The sequence below is a fragment of the Ranitomeya imitator genome, chromosome 2 (assembly GCF_032444005.1).
Source record: "Ranitomeya imitator isolate aRanImi1 chromosome 2, aRanImi1.pri, whole genome shotgun sequence".
Lineage (NCBI taxonomy): Eukaryota > Metazoa > Chordata > Amphibia > Anura > Dendrobatidae > Ranitomeya > Ranitomeya imitator.
The window spans coordinates 483,015,658-483,037,503 of record NC_091283.1 but is presented as its reverse complement, the minus strand read 5'-3'; the positions used below and the strand labels follow the sequence as shown (position 1 = coordinate 483,037,503).

General features: G+C 43.5%; 1 protein-coding gene across 1 annotated transcript; it reads right to left on the bottom strand.

Moving 5' to 3' along the window:
• Positions 1 to 783: 783 nt before the first annotated feature.
• On the bottom strand, positions 784 to 16,977 carry CDK5R1 (cyclin dependent kinase 5 regulatory subunit 1). Its single transcript, XM_069751366.1, has 2 exons — positions 16,598 to 16,977; positions 784 to 5,292 (listed from the first exon to the last, which is right to left on the bottom strand). The coding sequence occupies exon 2, from the start codon at positions 5,186 to 5,188 to the stop codon at positions 4,310 to 4,312; it is 879 nt and encodes a 292-aa protein (XP_069607467.1). The 5' UTR covers positions 5,189 to 5,292; positions 16,598 to 16,977; the 3' UTR covers positions 784 to 4,309.
• Between the last annotated feature and the right edge of the window lie 4,869 nt (positions 16,978 to 21,846).

The window sequence follows — 21,846 nt, the reverse complement described above, 5'->3', positions numbered from 1 at the left end:
AGTAATTCAGGGCCATTTTTTTTATATACAGATGGTTCTTGCTATCGACCCATGTGTCTGACTCATCTAATGTCTTCCATTTGTTGCCCTGCCCTTCCCCATTTGCCTCATGTCACGAGGTGGACAAGCATGATAACCAAACAGCAGGACAGTAAGCCTGAAGTCAGTGGAGCTGGGTGTGGAATAGAGCTGGAGTGACAGAGGATTCAGATCTACAATAGCTCTTGAGCCTCATTTGCATATCAATTCAAATGCTGATTTCTCAGTACCAGGAATAGACTGGCTATGGAAAGGTATTCCTGGTCTCCTCTTAAAAAAAAAAAGTTACATGCATATATAAATAAATTGGGGTGTGAAATACTGCTGGCAACATTCCCTTTAAAAGTGTTGTTCTACAGTATTTTTTTGGCATAGATTGACAAATATATATGTGAGGTTAAGCGAGTAGAAGAGTGGGTCATTGAATGTTTCTCAGATGGCGCACTCTTCTAGCCACCTGACTGCTGCAGCAGTGCTGCTGTCACTTGCCTTCTGCTTGCAGACTGCTTACAGAGGCAAGTTTGGCTCTATACAGTTTAATAAATTCATAAATAAAATACAATAATATATATATATATATATATATATATATATATATATATATATATATATATATATATATATATATATAGAAGCATCCAATATACCGATAGCAATATGTATAGTGTAATAGTCTGCTGTTACTGCTGAGTGTCCCGGTAAGTGACGGTTGCACCATCGCTCCAGAAATGATCACACACGACACAGATTGTGAGTCTTTATTTCATCCTCACTGTACAAAAATAAATAAAAACACAAGTTAGACAAGAGGTGGAAGTTGTGACCTCCACACCTATCATTAGTGTCATTCATACACAATCCACAGAACGACTTCATGTAAACCGCGAGCTGCTACAAGTGAGATCTTCCCACACGTGTACTCTGCCATGTTCATGCCTAAACTCCCGTACGGGAAACATGCGTACCCTGCGTACACGTGTGGGGTGGGATCGGCCGTCATGCACTCAGTCACGCAAACCGTATATACTTATATAATACAGGCCGATGTTGGGTAACATGCCAATTCACGCTGCCCACCTAAGCCAGATCTACCCACCAGAGGTCACCATGTTGCAGACACGTAGAAGCAGTAATTCAGCAGATTGTGACCACATGAGGTACAGCAGTCAAGCAGTAGGGATGAGCTGACCCCCGTAGGTCAGTGATATCATAAATTGGTAGAAATTACATCCATGAAGTGCCATCATTCACTGTATACATGATGGCCATGAGTGGACCCTAGTATGGTCAAGTTTCAATACCATTGCATATATGTGGCAAATCTATTAGCGTAACTTGGCCAACGAGAGAGGACATTATTTTGAAGGTACGTGTAAATCCCAAGGGACTTATGTTGGCCCACTTAGTTTTGTATGATCATGCTTTATGCTGGTTAATGGGAGACTGTCAGTATAAAATGACGGTTCAAACCAAGCACAGGAACTCTGTGCACTCTTGGAGTGGCCAAACAGCTCAGTGCACCTTCCATGATGTCCATGAGTCTTTGGCTTCCTCATCCTAAACAGGCTTTTAAAGAACCAGGAGATAGTTGGAAAACACGTAGGTGGAAAGGTGCACTGCACTGTTTGGCCACAACAAGGGTGCAGCAAGTGCCTGTGCTTTGGATTGAACAGTCATTTTGTGCTCACACACTCACTAAGCCAGGGGTGAAGTAGGCAGAAGGCCATCTGTAACTTGGTTGACTAAGCACCCAGAAAGTGGGCACTACAGAGGGTCCACTCTTTGGGAAAAATGCAATTATTTTGCATTTCTAATCAGAAAGTGACCTGCACTACTGCCAACTTTAAAGGGTCCTCTGCTGAATATTATGCGTGCCATTATGGCCTCTACTGGTTTTGAGCTGGCAGGTTTGGTAGCATGCATTCACATATGGTAAAATCAACCACCAAGCCACATGTGTGAATCAGCAGTACTGACCGACATCTGGCCTGACATTGCTGCCAATAAGGGCTGCATACATGGATCCCACATATCCTACACTTAATCATAAGCGTCAATATGAGCTGGTCACCATTGACCAGTCAATGCATTACTCAGGCAGATACAGTTTGCATGTGTCCCATATGACTATAGTGTAGCTGTACGACCCCAGTGTATGAACCAGGATCAGGAACCTGCATCCTACCACCAAAGAAAAATACATGACAATACAAGTGAGCACAACTTTTCTCTAACCCTGTACTAGTAACATTAACTGGGGAATCCGCCCCGTTTTCTCAAACGAGGATATAATGGCACATTTCTGAAGTAGAGATCAATTTTTCAACACGATCAAGCCGTGATGCACATTACAAAAGAGCATTATTTTTCACATCATGCGGGATCTAGGCAAGTTTATGGAAAGTTACCACAATTAAAGGGGTTGTACAAGACAAAAAGCACCATCCAAGTATCTGATAGTCAACTGAATGGGGATTCAACTGCAATACCAGACACAGCCTGGGGCCTCGAGTGGCACTGTTTATGGAAATTGTTTAGTACAATTCCTTTAATGGTTAACATCCCTCAGTGCAGATACAAATCTGGTTGACTGTTCCTCTGCATGGTACCAGCTTTATCCTCCTTTTATACCAAGAGAGTCAGTCTTTTAAAGTTTCCCAGTGAATACGAAGGTGGAGCAAACCTTCAACAGATTACTGATAAAGAGATTTGTCAAGTATCCAAGTTATTGTGGGCTTAGTGATTTCGCACCAACCTGATCCTATAATTTTGGTCCTGGCCTCTGCTTACAAGTAATGAGCTACAAATTTTAGGCTTCACTCAAGTAGTTACACAAGTCAAGATAGGCAAGGTCATACCTGCGCGTAGTAGAGGCAGTGTTTACGCAAGTCAAAGGCTACCTCTTAAAAAGATGGCAAAGGAAAGTTTCTCTGCCACCCAAACCATGCCATTTCACGGTAATAAAATTCTATTTTAACATCTTAAAATTAGGTCAGTTCACATTCCTGGGATATAGAGCGTTTTAGTGAGTCTATTATATTTAGAACCGGTCACTCAAGCCTAGTGACGGCATATCCCACCCAAACTCTTTACACAACATCTAAGGCTATATTGATCTACTATCTATCTCATGCATGCACCAAATAAAAGCAGCAATCTTATGCAGTCAACAGATTAAGAAACCCCCTTTAAAAATTTACAAGGCAATAGTGACATCACAAAATGCCTATTGCATCACCAGTGTCCATGTTTCCCCAGTTGAATATTGGTTCAATCAAAGTTATAGTGGTCAAATACGTAACTAGAGTTAGTTTTACTACTATGTTTAGTTCGTATCAACCAGTGATTTCCAATCTGTGGTTTCTGAGTGGTTACAAAAGTAAAACTTCCAGCATGGAGTTTGGAAACCATAGCTAGGGGACCAACCCGGGAATAAATGCAGGCCAAGAAACCGCGTGTAATCAGTAAACCAGTCCCAACTCTCCTTACACCAGTCTTTCACATTTATCACATTCATAACTGCATTTATCTCACCTTAACAATTCAAATTTCTCCTAATTTTCATAGAAGGTACTGATTTGTGCCAGCCCAGCTCATTAGTTGTTGGTCATAATTGGGCACCTCTATTTTCCTGATTTCCTATACTGGCTTACCATAGCATATGGATGTACCTACAGAACTTGATGGGGGGGTTGGAGTATAAAAGTTCTAAGCCGTTTTTTACTCTCGTGAGTGCAGACATTTTACAGTTCCATATGTGACCTAAATAACTCCAGAGTTCATGCTAATCCGGCCTGCACTGCAAAACAACTGGTCTGGAGTTTTCACGCCAGTGAATAAGATTTGAGGTTCATTAAAGGTGATATCTGAAGACTTAAGAAATCTAAAAGCAACCTGAAGCAAACCTAGTGGATACGAGGACACAGACACAATGACTATCTGTGACAAGACTTGTTATACTTCTAATCTACCAGCAGTGCTAATCCAGGTTACATGTTGAAGACCTGCAGAGCATTACAATAGAGTAAAACATTGCAATGTGTAGACCTATTCCTGCTTGAGACCTGTCAAGCGATAATACAATACAAGAGACTAACCAGTAGGGGCCACAAAAAATAAATAAAATCAAAACATTTCAACCTTGCACCATCATCCACATGGCAATGCCCTTTTCTGTCTCTCCTTTGAAATATAAAACTAAGCTAATTGGCCTTTTGAATATGACCCCAACACAGTCTGTTTTCCCACTCCACCAGTTCTTGCAGTTGGTTCACCGATCCAGTCCAATGAACAGTCGGTTCTTTTCTTCTTGTCCACCTTCTGCTTTTAGATCAGCAAAGATCTGAGTGAAATACTGAGGGTCTGCGTTGATGCGTAGCATCTTCGGACTCATTAGTCCAATAACAGAAAGGCAACGGTCCCAAAAGGCTTCCTTTGAGCTCTCCACAAGGAAAGGCTTGAGTGGGTAGGAGATCTCATTGCCCATATAGGAATATGACAGATATACACAAGTTAACAAAGATGCCTGAAGTTCTTGCTCACTGTTAAGCTCAGAAGATATGATGTCTCGACAGAGCATGTAAAGGAAGACTACATTGGCCGGGGTGATGAAGCCTTGATCCTGCCACCCTTGGAGCAGAAGAGATCTGTCAACACTTCTTAGCCACAGTACAGGTTCTGTAGGAGAAAGATGCTTGAGTTTGTAACACCTTCGACATAGGAACTCCCCTAAACATCGTAGCAGCTCACTGGTGGATGCCTGCACCACCACCCGTTTTGGAGAAGAGTGTACTTGCTGCTGAACAGACTTGTTAACAGACGAAACAGAGTCTTTAATAATGAAATCTTTAGAGTCTTGAGTGAAGCTTGATAGATTTGAAGGAGACAAAGACTTCTTTAAATTTTCACTGTTGAGATTAGTAACATTATTCTGGTAACTGCCATTGGTTTGGCCCTTCTTCGGCTGTCTCTTCTTGGATGAAACAGCCACCAGTCTTTTCCATGGCAAGACAGAGATGAAGGAATGTCTCTTCAGAGATTTTCCATTCTTGCTGTTTTGGACGGCAGTATAATGGGCCACACTTGAGGAGCTCCCTTCAAAGAGTCCTGCCTTGCGGTAGCTTGGGGACACAGAGAGGACAGTCCCCATGATTGTTCACACTTGGTGGTTTTGTTCTTATTATAGATGATGCAATTGGATATTCAGAAATTTTTGGAAATCATTTCATTGCTGTTCTCGTGAAATTAAGATGCCTGGAAAAGAAGACAAAAACATTTACTTCTGAGTGACCTAAAATATATAGGAGACTTAGAACTTCTCTACTCCAGTATTTGAGGATGCCCTGTAGGGTTGGATGAAAGATCACATCATAACTAACATATGACACTCCCCATGCTGAGGCTTGAGTTAGGGTCAACAGCCCTTAGGAACACAAATTAAGTCCAGCTCAAAGAGTGAGCATAAGTTTATTACCGGTAATTGGAATCGTATTGTCCTAGTGGCTTAACACAAGAAGCAGAGCTTATATTATGTCCCAAAACAAAAAAAAACTAGTATGCATAATGTACAAGATAAAAATCCAATCATCTATCACCAGATGATTCGGAAGCCCTTGATATCAATGTGAACTGCCACAATGGGTGTATATTTATTTCTCATTGCAGACATTGCACCAAAATATTCCATATCAGTATATCGAAATTGTCCCCATTGTGGCCAATGTCTAATTTTCCAATCTTTTTCACCTGATTAAACCAATTTTATAATAATTATTCTAGTGCTACTGTTCGGAGTGTGGGGGAAAAAAAAAACGGAAGAAATCGGAATAAATTCACAAATATTAAGACATACTAATGCAAAGTAAAAATTGCCCTTGGTTGAATTTGCAAGGCATGGTGCTAGCCACTGAACCATGCTGTATATACTATATAATATAAAAAGTCTACAAACCTAAATATAAACTTTGTAGAGCATTAGTATCTATGCCGAGAGATGTCTGCATTCCTATGTGTGTGTGCATCAATGACATCTGACTTGCTCCGGTCTTGTAAGTGAAAACAACAATGAGTCATTTGCAAATTACTGTTGTCTGTATTGTCCCATCCACCAGTTTGTAGCCCAACTGCATCTGATCTGGGTGCAGCAGATGACTTTATAGCTGCCAGAAGTTGGATGGACAATGCATATTATCCGTCGTATAAATATTAATTGGCAACTAAGGAAAACCCTGCTCCTAACAATACACAGCTATGTGAGCACACTGATCTTAATATAGGGAAATTACTACCAAGGCAATTAAAGTAATAATTTAATAATTAAGTTTATAATTTGCATAAAGTTTCATGCACTGTGAGGTTACATCCAATGCTGGAAAATTACCGTAATCACAACTGTTGGCGACTTAGGGTTAAATATTATACAATGTGGTCAAGAGAAGGGATAACAGTAATAATGGGGGTGATCTCTTTAGACTGGATTTACACATCCATGTTTCGTGGTTAGAGTATGGACTGTGATCCATGGGCCGGACATGGGTCTCCTGATCCAAACTGGAAAGCCTTTTAGGCATATATAAGGCTGTCGATTTCAGGTCAGGAGACCCACATCCGGACCATGCATGGACCATGAAATACAGGTGTGTTAATCCAGCCTTAGGCCGGGGGTCACACTTGCGATTGCAATGCGAGAAACTTGTGTGAGTCTCTCGCATCAATGCCCGGCACTACCGCAGGCACTCGGGACCGGAGCGTGCGGCTCTATGTATTTCTATGCAGCAGATCGCTCCGGTCCCGAGTGCCGGCAGGGTATTGATGCGCAACTTTCTTGCGTTGCACTCACAAGTGTGACCCCTGCCTTAGGCTGCTGTCACACTAGCAGTGTTTGGTCAGTATTTTACCTCAGTATTTGTAAGCCAAAACCAGGAGTGGAACAATCAGAGGAAAAGTATAACAGAAACATATGCACCACTTCTGTATTTATCACCCACTCCTGGTTTTGGCTTACAAATACTGATGTAAAATACTGACCAAATACTGCTAGTGTGACGGCAGCCTTACTCTGAGCCTCTCAAAAAGTTGTGGTAGTAATTTGCAGAATAAAATTCAACATCATGTCCAAGAAGCAACTCAAGGTCAGGAACCAAATTATTTTGCGACATGGAAATCCAGTCCGATCCACCCGAGATGATCATATTGGTGAAGACAGATTTTGGACCACAATGGATTTTCAGAAATGGTTTTATGGAGCCATCAAAACCCTTTGCAATTGTTCTTAAACTGAAAATTGGATAAAATTTGAAATTAAAATTACAGAGATTGTCCAGAACTAGAAGAGCATGGCCATTCTCTGTGGAATACATTCTACTATGGATCACCACCTGGACTTTTTCATGACGTCTATATTTGTTGACTTGCTGTCCTAAATATAACAAAGCACAGTCTGAAAAAAAAAAAAAGGTGGTTTTGTCCTGGTTAGCAGAGTTGCCTGTGTTTTTCTCCACTTCCTTGTAAATTCAACCAATATTAGCTTTTCAAACCAGTTTATCTTCTCAGTGTTAGCCGTCATGTGAAGGACAGGAGAATATATTGCTATCCCTCCCCCACAACCTTTTCCATCAATCACTAAACCAAATGACCTTTTTTTTCTATTATATGGGGAAACCGCAGGTGTCAATTTTTGCGTTGCTTATGACAACATGTAGTCTGGTATGCAGGTCACCCTAAACTATTATTGGACTGAGGACCCTTGGGCCCACCAGAGGATATGACTGAGGAACCTCCTCCATCTATACGGGACATGCACAACTAGTTATACACACATTAAATAATCTATTAAACCTTCTAGATATTTGTGAATAAAATAAATTGACTGGATCCAGATAGGGTTGTCTTCTGATGGACCTTTGGGTCATTTATTGTATTAGAGCCTTATCCCCCTCCCCCTCGAAGGGCCCATCCAGAACAGTTAAGGTACCTTCACACATAACGATATTGTTAACGATATCGTTGCTATTTGTGACGTAGCAACGATATCGTTAATGAAATCGTTCTGTGTGACAGCGACCAACGATCAGGCCCCTGCTGGGAGATCGTTGGTCGCTGAATAAAGTCCAGAACTTTATTTCGTCGCTGGACTCCCTGGAGACATCGCTGGATCGGCGTGTGTGACACCGATCCAGCGATGTCTTCACTGGTAACCAGGGTAAACATCGGGTAACTAAGCGCAGGGCCGCGCTTAGTAACCCGATGTTTACCCTGGTTACCATGCTAAAAGTAAAAAAAAAACAAACACTAGATACTTACCTACCGCTGTCTGTCCTCCAGCGCTGCGCTCTGCACTCCTCCTGTACTGGCTGTGAGCCGGAAAGCAGAGCGGTGACGTCACCGCTCTGCTTTCCGGCTCACAGACAGTACAGGAGGAGAGCAGAGAAGCAGAGCGCAGCGCTGGAGGACAGACAGCGGTAGGTAAGTATGTAGTGTTTGTTTTTTTTAACTTTTAGCATGGTATCCAGGGTAAACATCGGGTTACTAAGCGCGGCCCTGCGCTTAGTTACCGGCATCGTTGGTCGCTGGAGAGCGGTCTGTGTGACAGCTCTCCAGCGACCAAACAGCGACGCTGCAGCGATCCGGATCGTTGTCGGTATCGCTGCAGCGTCGCTTAATGTGAAGGGGCCTTTAACCTATCACACTTGGGGCTCACAGCCTAATCCCCGCCATCACATATATACTAGCATGTTATAAAAAAACACGTTATTGGTGTGTCGGAACAATTTCCACCTCCTGAAGACATGCCCTTCTCAGAATAAAATCCATGGACCCCGGACTCCATTGAACAGTTTCCAACTAGGTTCATATTATAAGCACCTTCTAGGTAACTAGCCCCACCAGTCTAATTGTTCCAGGAACTCTCCTGCAATAGTGCTGACGTTTCACAGGTTAATTACCTGGCACAAATCATAATATATAGTAATCATGGATTGCTAAGTATTATGGTATAGTAATTATGATACAGTGAATACAAATATCCTCAAACTGGAGGGTTAACCAGAACGTGGCTTAGTGGTTAGCACTGCAGCCTTGAAGCACTGGAGTCCTGGGTTTGAATCCCACCAAGGACAACATCTGCAAAGAGTTTGTATGTTCTCTCCGTGTTTGCGTGGGTTTCCTCCGGGCACTCTGGTTTCCTCCCACATTCCAAAGACATACTGATAGGGAATTTAGATTGTGAGCCCCATCGGGGACAGTGATGATAATGTCTGTAAAGCGCTGCAGAATATGTTAGCGCTATATAAAAATAAAAGATTATTATTAACCCCTTTACCCCCAAGGGTGGTTTGCACGTTAATGACCAGGCCAATTTTTACAATTCTGACCACTGTCCCTTTATGAGGTTATAACTCCGAAACGCTTCAACGGATCCTGGTGATTCTGACATTGTTTTCTCGTGACATATTGTACTTCATGATAGTGGTAAAATTTCTTTGATAGTACCTGCGTTTATTTGTGAAAAAAACGGAAATTTGGCGAAAATTTTGAAAATTTTGCAATTTTCAAACTTTGAATTTTTATGCAATTAAATCACAGAGATATGTCACACAAAATACTTAATAAGTAACATTTCCCACATGTCTCCTTTACATCAGCATAATTTTGGAACCAATTTTTTTTTTTGTTAGGGAGTTATAAGGGTTAAAAGTTGACCAGCAATTTCTCATTTTTACAACACCATTTTTTTTTAGGGACCACGTCTCATTTGAAGTCATTTTGAGGGGTCTATATGATAGAAAATGCCCAAGTGTGACACCATTCTAAAAACTGCACCCCTCAAGGTGCTCAAAACCACATTCAAGAAGTTTATTAACCCTTCAGGTGTTTAATAGGAATTTTTGGAATGTTTAAATAAAAATGAACATTTAACTTTTTTACACAAAAAATTTACTTCAGCTCCAATTTGTTTTATTTTACCAAGGGTAACAGGAGAAATTGGACCCAAAAAGTTGTTGTCCAATTTGTCCTGAGTACGCTGATACCCCATATGTGGCAGTAAACCACTGTTTGGGCGCATGGGAGAGCTCGGAAGGGAAGGAGCGCTATTTGACTTTTCAATGCAAACTTGACAGGAATTGAGATGGGACGCCATGTTGCGTTTGGAGAGCCACTGATGTGCCTAAACATTGAAACCCCCCACAAGTGACACCATTTTGGAAAGTAGACCCCCTAAGGAACTTATCTGGATGTGTGGTGAGCACTTTGACCCACCAAGTGCTTCACAGAAGTTTATAATGCAGAACCGTAAAAATAAAAAATCATATTTTTTCACAAAAATTATATTTTTGCCCCCAATTTTTTATTTTTCCAAGGGTAAGAGAAGAAATTGGACCTCAAAAGTTGTTGTCCAATTTGTCCTGAGTACGCTGATACCCCATATGTGGCAGTAAACCACTGTTTGGGCGCATGGGAGAGCTCGGAAGGGAAGGAGCGCAGTTTGACTTTTCAATGCAAAATTGACAGAAATTGAGATGGGACGCCATGTTGCGTTTGGAGAGCCACTGATGTGCCTAAACATTGAAACCCCCCACAAGTGACACCATTTTGGAAAGTAGACCCCCTAAGGAACTTATCTAGAGGTGTGGTGAGCACTTTGACCCACCAAGTGCTTCACAGAAGTTTATAATGCAGAACCGTAAAAATAAAAAATCATATTTTTTCACAAAAATTATATTTTTGCCCCCAATTTTTTATTTTTCCAAGGGTAAGAGAAGAAATTGGACCTCAAAAGTTGTTGTCCAATTTGTCCCGAGTACGCTGATACCCCATATGTGGCAGTAAACCACTGTTTGGGCGCATGGGAGAGCTCGGAAGGGAAGGAGCGCCGTTTGACTTTTCAATGCAAAATTGACAGGAATTGAGATGGGACGCCATGTTGCGTTTGGAGAGCCACTGATGTGCCTAAACATTGAAACCCCCCACAAGTGACACCATTTTGGAAAGTAGACCCCCTAAGGAACTTATCTGGATGTGTGGTGAGCACTTTGACCCACCAAGGGCTTCACAGAAGTTTATAATGCAGAGCCATAAAAATAAAACAAAATTTTTTTCCCACAAAAATTATTTTTTAGCCCCCAGTTTTGTATTTTCTCTAGGGTAAGAGGAGAAATTGGACCACAAAAGTTGTTGTCCAATTTGTCCTGAGTACGCTGATACCCCATATGTGGGGGGGAACCACCGTTTGGGCGCATGGGAGGGTTCGGAAGGGAAGGAGCGCCATTTGGAATGCAGACTTAGATGGAATGGTCTGCAGGCGTCACATTGCGTTTGCAGAGCCCCTAATGTACCTAAACAGTAGAAACCCCCCACAAGTGACACCATTTTGGAAAGTAGACCCCCTAAGGAACTCATCTTGATGTGTTGTGAGAGCTTTGAACCCCCAAGTATTTCACTACAGTTTATAACGCAGAGCCATGCAAATAAAAAATATTTTTTTTTCCACAAAAATTATATTTTAGCCCCCAGTTTTGTATTTTCCCAAGGGTAACAGGAGAAATTGGTCCACAAAAGTTGTTGTCCAATTTGTCCTGAGTACGCTGATACCCGATATGTGGGGGGGAACCACCGTTTGGGCGCATGGGAGGGCTCGGAAGGGAAGGAGCATCATTTGGAATGCAGACTTAGATGGATTGGTCTGCAGGCGTCACATTGCGTTTGCAGAGCCCCTAATGTACCTAAACAGTAGAAACCCCCCACAAGTGACCCCATATTGGAAACTAGACCCCTCAATGAACTTATCTAGATGTGTTGTGAGAACTTTGAACCCCCAAGTGTTTCACTACAGTTTATAACGCAGAGCCGTGAAAATAAAAAATCTTTTTGTTTTCCCACAAAAATTATTTTTTAGCCCCCAGTTTTGTATTTTCCCAAGGGTAACAGGAGAAATTGGTCCACAAAAGTTGTTGTCCAATTTGTCCTGAGTACGCTGATACCCCATATGTTGGGGTAAACCCCTGTTTGGGCACACAGGAGAGCTCGGAAGGGAAGGAGCACTGTTTTACTTTTTCAACGCAGAATTGGCTGGAATTGAGATCGGACGCCATGTCGTGTTTGGAGAGCCCCTGATGTGCCGAAACAGTGGAAACCCCCCAATTATAACTGAAACCCTAATCTAAACACACCCCTAACCCTAATTCCAACGGTAACCCTAACCACACCTCTAACCCTGACACACCCCTAACCCTAATCCCAACCCTATTCCCAACTGTAAATGTAATCTAAACCCTAACCCTAACTTTAGCCCCAACCCAAACTGTAGCCCCAACCCTAACCCTAGCCCTAACCCTAACCCTAGCCCTAATCCTAGCCCTAACCCTAGCCCTAACCCTAGCCCTAACCCTAGCCCTAACCCTAGCCCTAACCCTAGCCCTAACCCTAGCCCTAACCCTAGCCCTAACCCTAGCCCTAACCCTAGCCCTAACCCTAGCCCTAGCCCTAACCCTAGCCCTAACCCTAGCCCTAATGGGAAAATGGAAATAAATACATTTTTTTTTATTTTTCCCTAACTAAGGGGGTGATGAAGGGGGGTTTGATTTACTTTTATAGCGAGTTTTTTAGCGGATTTTTATGATTGGCAGCCGTCACACACTGAAAGACCCTTTTTATTGCAAAAAATATTTTTTGCAATACCACATTTTGAGAGCTATAATTTTTCCATATTTTGGTCCACAGAGTCATGTGAGGTCTTGTTTTTTGCGGGACGAGTTGACGTTTTTATTGAAAACATTTTTGGGCACGTGACATTTTTTTATCGCTTTTTATTCCGATTTTTGTGAGGAAGAATGACCAAAAGCCAGCTATTCATGAATTTCTATTGGGGGAGGCGTTTATACCGTTCCGCGTTTGGTAAAATTGATAAATCAGTTTTATTCTTCGGGTCAGTACGATTACAGCGATACCTCATTTATATCATTTTTTTATGGTTTGGTGCTTTTATACGATAAAAACTATTTTACAGAAAAAATAATTATTTTTGCATCGCTTTATTCTCAGGACTATAACTTTTTTATTTTTTTGCTGATGATGCTGTATGGCGGCTCTTTTTTTGCGGGACAATATGACGCTTTCAGCGGTACCATGGTTATTTATATCTGTCCTTTTGATCGCGTGTTATTCCACTTTTTGTTCGGCGGTATGATAATAAAGCGTTGTTTTTTGCCTCGTTTTTTTTTTTTTTTTCTTACGGTGTTTACTGAAGGGGTTAACTAGTGGGCCAGTTTTATAGGTCGGGCCGTTACGGACGCGGCGATACTAAATATGTGTACTTTTATTGGTTTTTTTTTTTTATTTAGATGAAGAAATGTATTTATGGGAATAATATTTTTTTTTTTTTTTCATTATTTTGGAATATTTTTTTTTATTTTTTTTACACATTTGGAAATTTTTTTTTTTACTTTTTTACTTTGTCCCAGGGGGGGACATCACAGATCAGTGATCTGACAGTTTGCACAGCACTCTGTCAGATCACTGATCTGATAGGAGTGCAGGCTGCTTCACAGTGCCTGCTCTAAGCAGGCTCTGTGAAGCCACCTCCCTCCCTGCAGGACCCGGATCCGCGGCCATCTTGGATCCGGGGCTCGAGCAGGGAGGGAGGTGAGGAGACCCTCGCAGCAACGCGATCACATCGCGTTGCTGCGGGGGGCTCAGGGAAGCCCGCAGGGAGCCCCCTCCCTGCGCGGTGCTTCCCTGTACCGCCGGCACATCGCGATCATCTTTGATCGCGGTGTGCCAGGGGTTAATGTGCCGGGGGCGGTCCGTGACCGCTCCTGGCACATAGTGCCGGATGTCAGCTGCGATAAGCAGCTGACACCCGGCCGCGATCGGCCGCGCTCCCCCCGTGAGCGCGGCCGATCGGCTATGACGTACTATCCCGTCCAGGGTCAGATAAGCCCAGGGCACCTCGACGGGATAGTACGTCTAAGGTCACAGAGGGGTTAAAAGATTAGAAGGGTTGCCCAGAATTCAATAGACGGCAGTTTTTTGTCCCCCAGAAACAGCTCCTCACCTCTCCACAGGTTGTGTCTGATGCTGCAGCTCAGTCCCGTCTACTTTAAAAGACGCTAAATTGAATTGACAGGCACAACCAATGGACAGGTATGGCATGGTTTCTAGAAGAAATCTTGGGCAATCCCTTTGAAGACAAGGAATAAATAAGAATCACTGTGTGTTGTGCATAAGCTGGGATGTATTGTCTCCATATAGCCTTTTATAAAATCTGGCTGATGGTTGAATGAAGAATGTTAGGTCAGTGGTGCCATACATATCTTTATCCATACCGAGTAAACAAAAACATTCATCCTGGCCTTAAATGTTCAGTGAGGAAGGTTTTTTTTTTAAGGAAATAACTGTGTAAAAGCCGACTGACCATAGTATGGGTAACCAGAGTCTGCTAGAGCCTGGCATTCTGGGCTCCTCTTGATCTTCCTAGGCCCTGCAAAGTCATGACATACATTACGGGCCTAGTAAGTGCATGAGGCGCTAAGGATGGCAGCCGCAGGACTGAAGACTGCCTAGTCTGGCTGCCACCGACAACCAGACTGGATAGCAGCACTTTTTTGCTCTATGCTACTACTGCTATTGAGTAAAAATGTTACACTCCGCCAACTTCCTTCCAGACATGACAGGTTTCACCCAACGAATGATCATTTTGGCTTAAATTTTACATCTTGATTAACTTTAGACTTAAGGTACCGTCACACTCAGCGGCGCTGCAGCGATATAGACAACGAGCCGACCTAAACTAGATCGCTGGAGCGTCGCTGTTTAGGTCGCTGTAGAGACGTCAAACACAGCAACTCCAGAACGATGCAGGAGCGATCCTGTGACGTAACGGCGACTCACTTCTCGTTCTCGCTGGTTGTTAGCTCCATGTCAAACAGCCGGAGTGTACCGATCCGACACACATCTAGGGGCCCTATGCTCGTTGCTGGCGTCGTTGCTTTTGATGTCAAACATGACGATACACGCCGACCTGGCGACGAAATAGAGTTCTGGACTTCTAGCTCTGACCAGCGATGGCACAGCGGGATCCAGATCGCTGCTGCGTGTCAAACACAACGAGATCGCTATCCAGGACGCTGCAACGTCACGGATTGTTGTCGTTCTCTTTGCAAAGTTGCTGAGTGTGACGGTACCTTAAGGCTATGTTCACACTGCGTTTGGTCCACATGTCAGTGGCTCCTTCAGGGCTTCTTTCTAAAGCCCTAGAACAAAAAGGTGGAACCCATTCACTTTAATAAGGTGAACAGTCACTATGTGCTCTGTTTAGCTTCGGTAGTGTGCACCTTTTTGAGGTGGGCACAAAAGCATGATTGACGCTGCCTTAGTGCCAGGCTCCAAAATCTGACACTGCCAAAATGGACGCCAGACACAGCACAAAGTGACGATTTGCCTCATTAAAGTGAATGTCAGTTGCGGTTAATATCAGAATCTCGTTTTTCAGGGCTTCAGTCATATGCACGGATACGTGGCCCAAATGCAATGTGAACATAGCCTCATGTGTAGCCATGTATCCCAGATAGTCCTTATGAGGTAAACAAAGCCTATCTGGTGGTACATCCATGAGAGAATCCAAACAATGGGAATCAAGGAAGCCACCATTATATTGCTCAGTACTGAAGGTTTCAAAGATGCCAATGAGATGCACTCAATATACGGTAGATCGTATATATAGAGTTCACGCACAGACCTGCCAAGTGAGGGGCACCAGCTGCCATGAGAGGTCCCTGCCAGGAGCACATCACAAAATGACAAATATTATGGTGTGGGGGATGGAAAGTTGCAGATTGCAGTAAAAAGGAGAAGATGTTGTGGTTTGCTGAGCACATACAGATGAGGAGGAGATGTCAGGACAAATATATTGATGATCTCTAAGTGAGGAGGGGGCAGGGGTGCCATGGCACGTAAGTTATAGGATGTGGATTATATAGATGGTCACTGTCATTGATAGGGGACGAAACTAATGGATGCCTCAATCTGTAAACAGCTATAACAAACCAATTTCCAAGCAATCATATGACACAAAGAGGTTAATATAAAGGAAGCCATACATAAGACAGAGGAGATAATCAGAGCATCTACAGAGGAAAATTGTTTTGCTCCATGCAATATTTAGGCATTTCCCAATCGAGCCAAAGGGAACATTAAATCATGGAAAAATAAGGATGGAAAAGTGGGTCTTCATCCTCTCATTGACGATTATGTATAGAAATGGACAGAAACCCGCCCGTCTGTGGATCTTAATCTTCGTAGACTTGTTCTGGGTCCTAGAAACACGTGAAGGCTTTATCCGGAGCTCTTACCTACTGACGGCCATTGTTCAGCACACGTAAAGCCATGGCAATCACAGTCACCTCATTATTATGGGATCTCCATTGTTCCTCCCTCCTATTTGCAGCGGTTCTATGGCAGGTTACAGTTAATTATATGGAGAGGGGGATGGGGACTCCTGTAAAAAGCCCCCAGGGAATCACTACAGCTTTCTTGGAGAGCACAATGAATTACAAACACCTACCTCTGAGTGTACCTAAGGGATCAACCAGATTACCCGTATTCGGATCTTCTGTCCTATGGATGGGATCCTGGAGAACAGTGGGATCTGTTGGCCTGTAATCAGGGATTGCAGCAGGAATCTTCTGCTTCTTTAACCCCTGAATGTGTAGATTCCTGCAGCTTGTTCTGTGCCCCAGCTGAGACCTCAGGCGCTATCCAGTGGCCCAGATCTCCAGCCCTTGTGAGCAGCCTTGATTACTGGCCCTTTCGTGTGACTTGCACGGTGCATGCCCTGCCGCAGAGGCCCAGTGCCCATGTTATTGCATGGTGGTGAATGGCACTGACAGTAGTGTTTTCAGGCTGGGCTCTTCTCAGCAGCCCTGACTGCAGCCAGCATCTGCGAGTGACTGACAGATTCAGCCCAGGCTTCTGCTCCTCCCAGGAAACAGCTGCACTTCCCAGCAGCACAGCCCATTGCAGGCTCACTCATTCATCCCTCTGGAAATCGTGCACATAGGGGAATGTGGGAAAGTGCAAAGCTACAAGGGTGAAATAACAAGCACTAGTGACAATGTGCAATTTAATCATATACTTAATGATGTTAAAGTGATGAGCGAACAGCATTGTTGCTATGGTGGTCTCTGAGGATTTTGGCGTGCTCGGACATTTAGTTATCGTTACCTCAGCTGCATTATTTACGGCTGCTGGACAGCCTGAATACATGCGGGAATTCCCTATCAAACCGGCATTCCTCACGTGTTGAAGCTGTCTAGCAGCCGTAAATCATGCAGCTGAGGCAACACAAGCACTAACAAATACTCAGGAGACCACCTGAGCAACAATGCTATTCGCTCATTGCTATCGCCTACACATTGGGCTAATGTCGTCCGTGCTCGCGGTTATCGACAGGTTTGGCCAGACGATTGCTGGTCGAGGAAGATGTCGATTGCGCACGTCCGATTTCAGACAGCCGATTGCATTGTATAAAGCACCGGCTAACTTGTCAAGTCGGTGGCTTCTTCACACAAACCAAAGGAGTGCTTGGCCAAGATGGCCGTCATCAGATGGTATGACAGCCATTTGTGTATGGCCGCCTTAGTACAATATGAAAAGTAAGACATGGACACGAGGTAAAGCGTTCTTATTTAGCATACGGCAATAATAAACCACCATTCAGGCCAGTGATTACTCTCATGTCTTGATTTTCATCATTGTTTTCGATCAGAGTTTGGGCACTGTGTCAGGTTTTTATCTTGAGTTTCATCAGTTAATATACAGGTTTCTCAATCTTCTCTTCGCAAATAGACAGTACATTGATGGCGTCCGAGTGCCGTTTGATTCTTTCACAGACTTGTATTGGTGACTTTGATCCGAGACTCAGAACAACATTGGCCAGGTCGCCGTGATTTGGGGCGATCCACTCAGTCAACAGAATGGAAACAAAGACGTGACCAGCTGCATAAACTATAATCCGTATGAATTCTGTGAAAACCATCTGAATGAGCCCTAACATGCACACTCCTAATCCAGTCCAAGTCATCACAAGGACTAAGCTTTGGTGAAACAAGACCATCGATCCCTGACCTTTGTCGAATGTTCTGACTCAAGTTGGAATTTTGTGGTGGTCCTCCTCCTTTGTGCCCATTCAGACATCACTGCCAATTGGTCCGAGCGCAGACTGCAAATGCACGGATTGGCCGGCGCACTCTCGACCCAAGTGTGACAGCTTCATATATTTCTCGGGAGACTTGCGGCCAATCCATATAGTGTGGTCTGATAGACCAAAACCCTAACTAAGTATATAATGTAGTGTAAGTGCAATAAAATAGTTACCGATAGCCGTCTTTCTGAGGTTCCAGGCTCTGCTCTGGTCCTCTTCTAACTCATTTCAAATTAGCAATGTAGTATAGTTCTTCTGATTCTCTAGGTCTCTTTCATCATGTGCAGGCATTGCAGGACCTTAGGTATCTATGCTTACGATCATTAATATTGTGTTAGCTAGTAGTCATAGCCATGGATACCTAAGGTCCCTCAATGCCTGCACATGATGAAAGAGACAAAGTGAATCAGAAACATTATACTACATTTCTAATTGCAGGCATTTGAAAATATTATTTTTATTACACCAACTACAAACTGGGATAGGATCTTGGAGATACCCCTTTAGGTTTAGCAAATGTGATCATTTTATAATACTTTATAGGGTCAAGGAAATAATAATGCATTGGTCTATGTGAAGCACCTACAATAGACAGCATCTATTTTTTTTTTAGCAGCACGTAAAAGGCCTAATGATGTTGATGACCTATTCTTGGGATAATCAATATCAGATTGTTGGGATCCAACACCCCTCCCCTTCCATCCATCCATATAGGGAAAAAAATAAAAATTGAGACATGCTTCATTGATATCCCCAAAAATAATCTCTTGCCATAGACATTTTACACAAAATTTACAATGGGGTCACAAATTGCCCACACGGAAGTCCATATATTTTGGTATAAATACTTGTCAATTTGGTGACCTTCGTTACGGATACATTCATAGTTTTGGCAAACAAAAAGGTTGGTCAGAACCATAATATGCCTTGTACACCAATTTCTTAAGACTCATTCACAGAGCTGTATTATGGGCCGATAATATAATCTACAGGCCCCAGGCCGTACCTCCAGTATGATTTGTATATAACATGCTCAGATTTGCATTGCAGCTACAGATTTTCAGACATAATATGGCGATCTAAATTCCCGTGAAAGGCAGGGGGACTTGCACTCCTTGGATCTTCAATAAAGCTGCCCAAACAATGTCTTGGAGTCAATGGATCAATGACCCAGAATGATTTATGCTGCAGTTTTTGGGCAATATGCATAAACAATAATTTCACTGTAAAATGATGAGCCAAAATGGCAATGAGATTTGATCGGTTACAGAAAAATTCCCCAATGATGGGCAGATTGCATATCAGGTGTCATCCAGGACCAGGAAGAAAATATAAATTCCTGTAAACTAAGGTGATTTACAAAACAGACAATGACATAGTAGTGGGATTTGTATACTAATAGCAAGTGTGCGGCAGAGCCTGTATCACATGAAGCGGCCCGGGGCAACCAGACAAGGAAGCGAGAAACAGCAAATTTCCCTAGAAAGTACAGGAAAACAGGGTTACTCAGAACTGGCCGGACCAGATTCTCTTTCAGGAGACACCACATTGGCTCATGAACTTCAGACACACGGGACAAAACAAAAACAAACCCCTCTCACCCCATACTGGACAAACACCTTGTGAGTGACATCACCTCCATCATGCACGCTTCATTTTGCCAACCACAATATGGCTACCCGTCCTGGCCCAACCACTGTTCTTCTGCCCAGAACTCATAACATCCTAGGCATCTAGAATGCTGTTCATTCAGGGCATTAGACCCACCATCAGGTGGCCACATCACGAAAGTGAGAATGTGGCCAGAATACAGCGTCTGCCAAACCCACCACCGTGTGCCTGCAGCGGAAACCAAGAAGCTCGCTTGTTCCCCCTTAACAGTCGCAGGAGTGCACCTAGCTTTTTCCTTCCAGATTTCTATGACCGTTTGAAGAACATGTGCTGTCTTTTGCTCCCCATTTAAAGGGACACCGTCAGTACAGAATGACTGTTCAAACCAAGTACAGGCATTTGGTGCTTCACTGCGGGGGGGCCAATCATTTATGTACGCCTTCCCACTTGCTTGGTTTTCATTTATGGCCTCCCTTCCCTATGAAGCCAGAGCAGTCAATCAAATAAGTGGGGGAAGGGAACGGCGGGACTTGCTTTGAACAATTATTCTGTGCCGACATGTCCCTTTAAAGCCCATATAGAGGGATGGCAGTGCCTAAGGCTACTTTCACACTTCCATTTTTTTAAATCCGTCACAATGCGTCGGCACGACGTATCGACGGATGCGTAAAAAAGTGAAAAACGCATGCAACGCATCCAGTATTTCAACGGATCCGCTAGACGGTACTGTCGAAAAACTGGATCCGTTGCATCCGTTTTTTTGACGGATCCGTTTTGCATGCCTAAAAATGGGAGTCTCCCAAATGTGATTGGCTACTGGAAAATAGGAAAACCAATATATTGACTGGCTGGATGCTGTCTTCAGGCTGGCAGGAGTCTTGCTGGCACATTTGGGGGGAACGCCCCAGGCCAGGTTTATATAGATTTGGGGCCTGTCTGGCCAATTGGCTACAAATTCCTGATTCTGAGCATGCTCAGTGTAAAAAAACAGATTCCAGTGCTGGATTCCGTCATACGACGTGTCACGACGGATCCTGCGTCCATAGGCTTCCATTCCAGTCAATGACGTATGCTGCAGGATCCGTCGCGACACGTTTTCCCAACGCAGACAAAAAAACGTTACATTGAACATTTTTTCCAGACGACGGTCCGCCAAAACACGACAGATCCGTTGCACGACGGATGCGACGTGTGGACATCCGTCACTAATAAAAGTCTATGGGGAAAAAAACTGATCCTGCGGGCACATTTGAAGGATCCATTTTTTTCCCAAAACGACACATTTCAACGGATCTGAAAAGACGAAAGAGTCTTAATACATGGCATAACTAGAAGTTAAAGGTATACACTTTGGGCTTGATTCATCATTTTTGTTTAAAGTTACTTCTCTTATCTTATGACAAGTTGTACCTTAGTCTTTACCTGCGCCAAAATAAAAAATGGGCAGCATGTATCAGGCACCGGCTGTATGATCTCAGCCTGGTGCATTTGACTCTGAAATGCTGTGGCGCTTTAGAAAAAAAAAAAAAAAAAAAAGGTACTTTAAAGGTCATTGGGGCCTAAAATTTTCACACTAGCGTTGTGTGACGTACGTCGCAATGCATCGTTTTGGAGAAAAAACGCATCCTGCAAAGTTGCCCGCAGGATGCGTTTTTTTCCCTTAGGCCGGCGTCACACTAGCGTATTGCATCCGATGCGAGAGCATCGGATGCGATATGCTAATGACACTCGGCTCCTGCTCGCAGCAGAGCAGGAGCCGAGTGTCATGCGTCTGTGCTCCGATTCTCTCGCCCAGGGAGGATCGGAGCACAGCTGCGGAGGAGGCGGAGAAATGAATCTCTCCATCTTCTCCATTGCTGGGGTCCGCTCATAGCGCACATCACTCGGATGTCTCACTCGCACCCATAGCCTTATATCGTTGCGAGTGAGGTGAGATTTTTCCTCGGTCCGAGACAATCGCAGCATGCTGCGGGTGTCTCGGACCGAGGAAAACGGCCGAC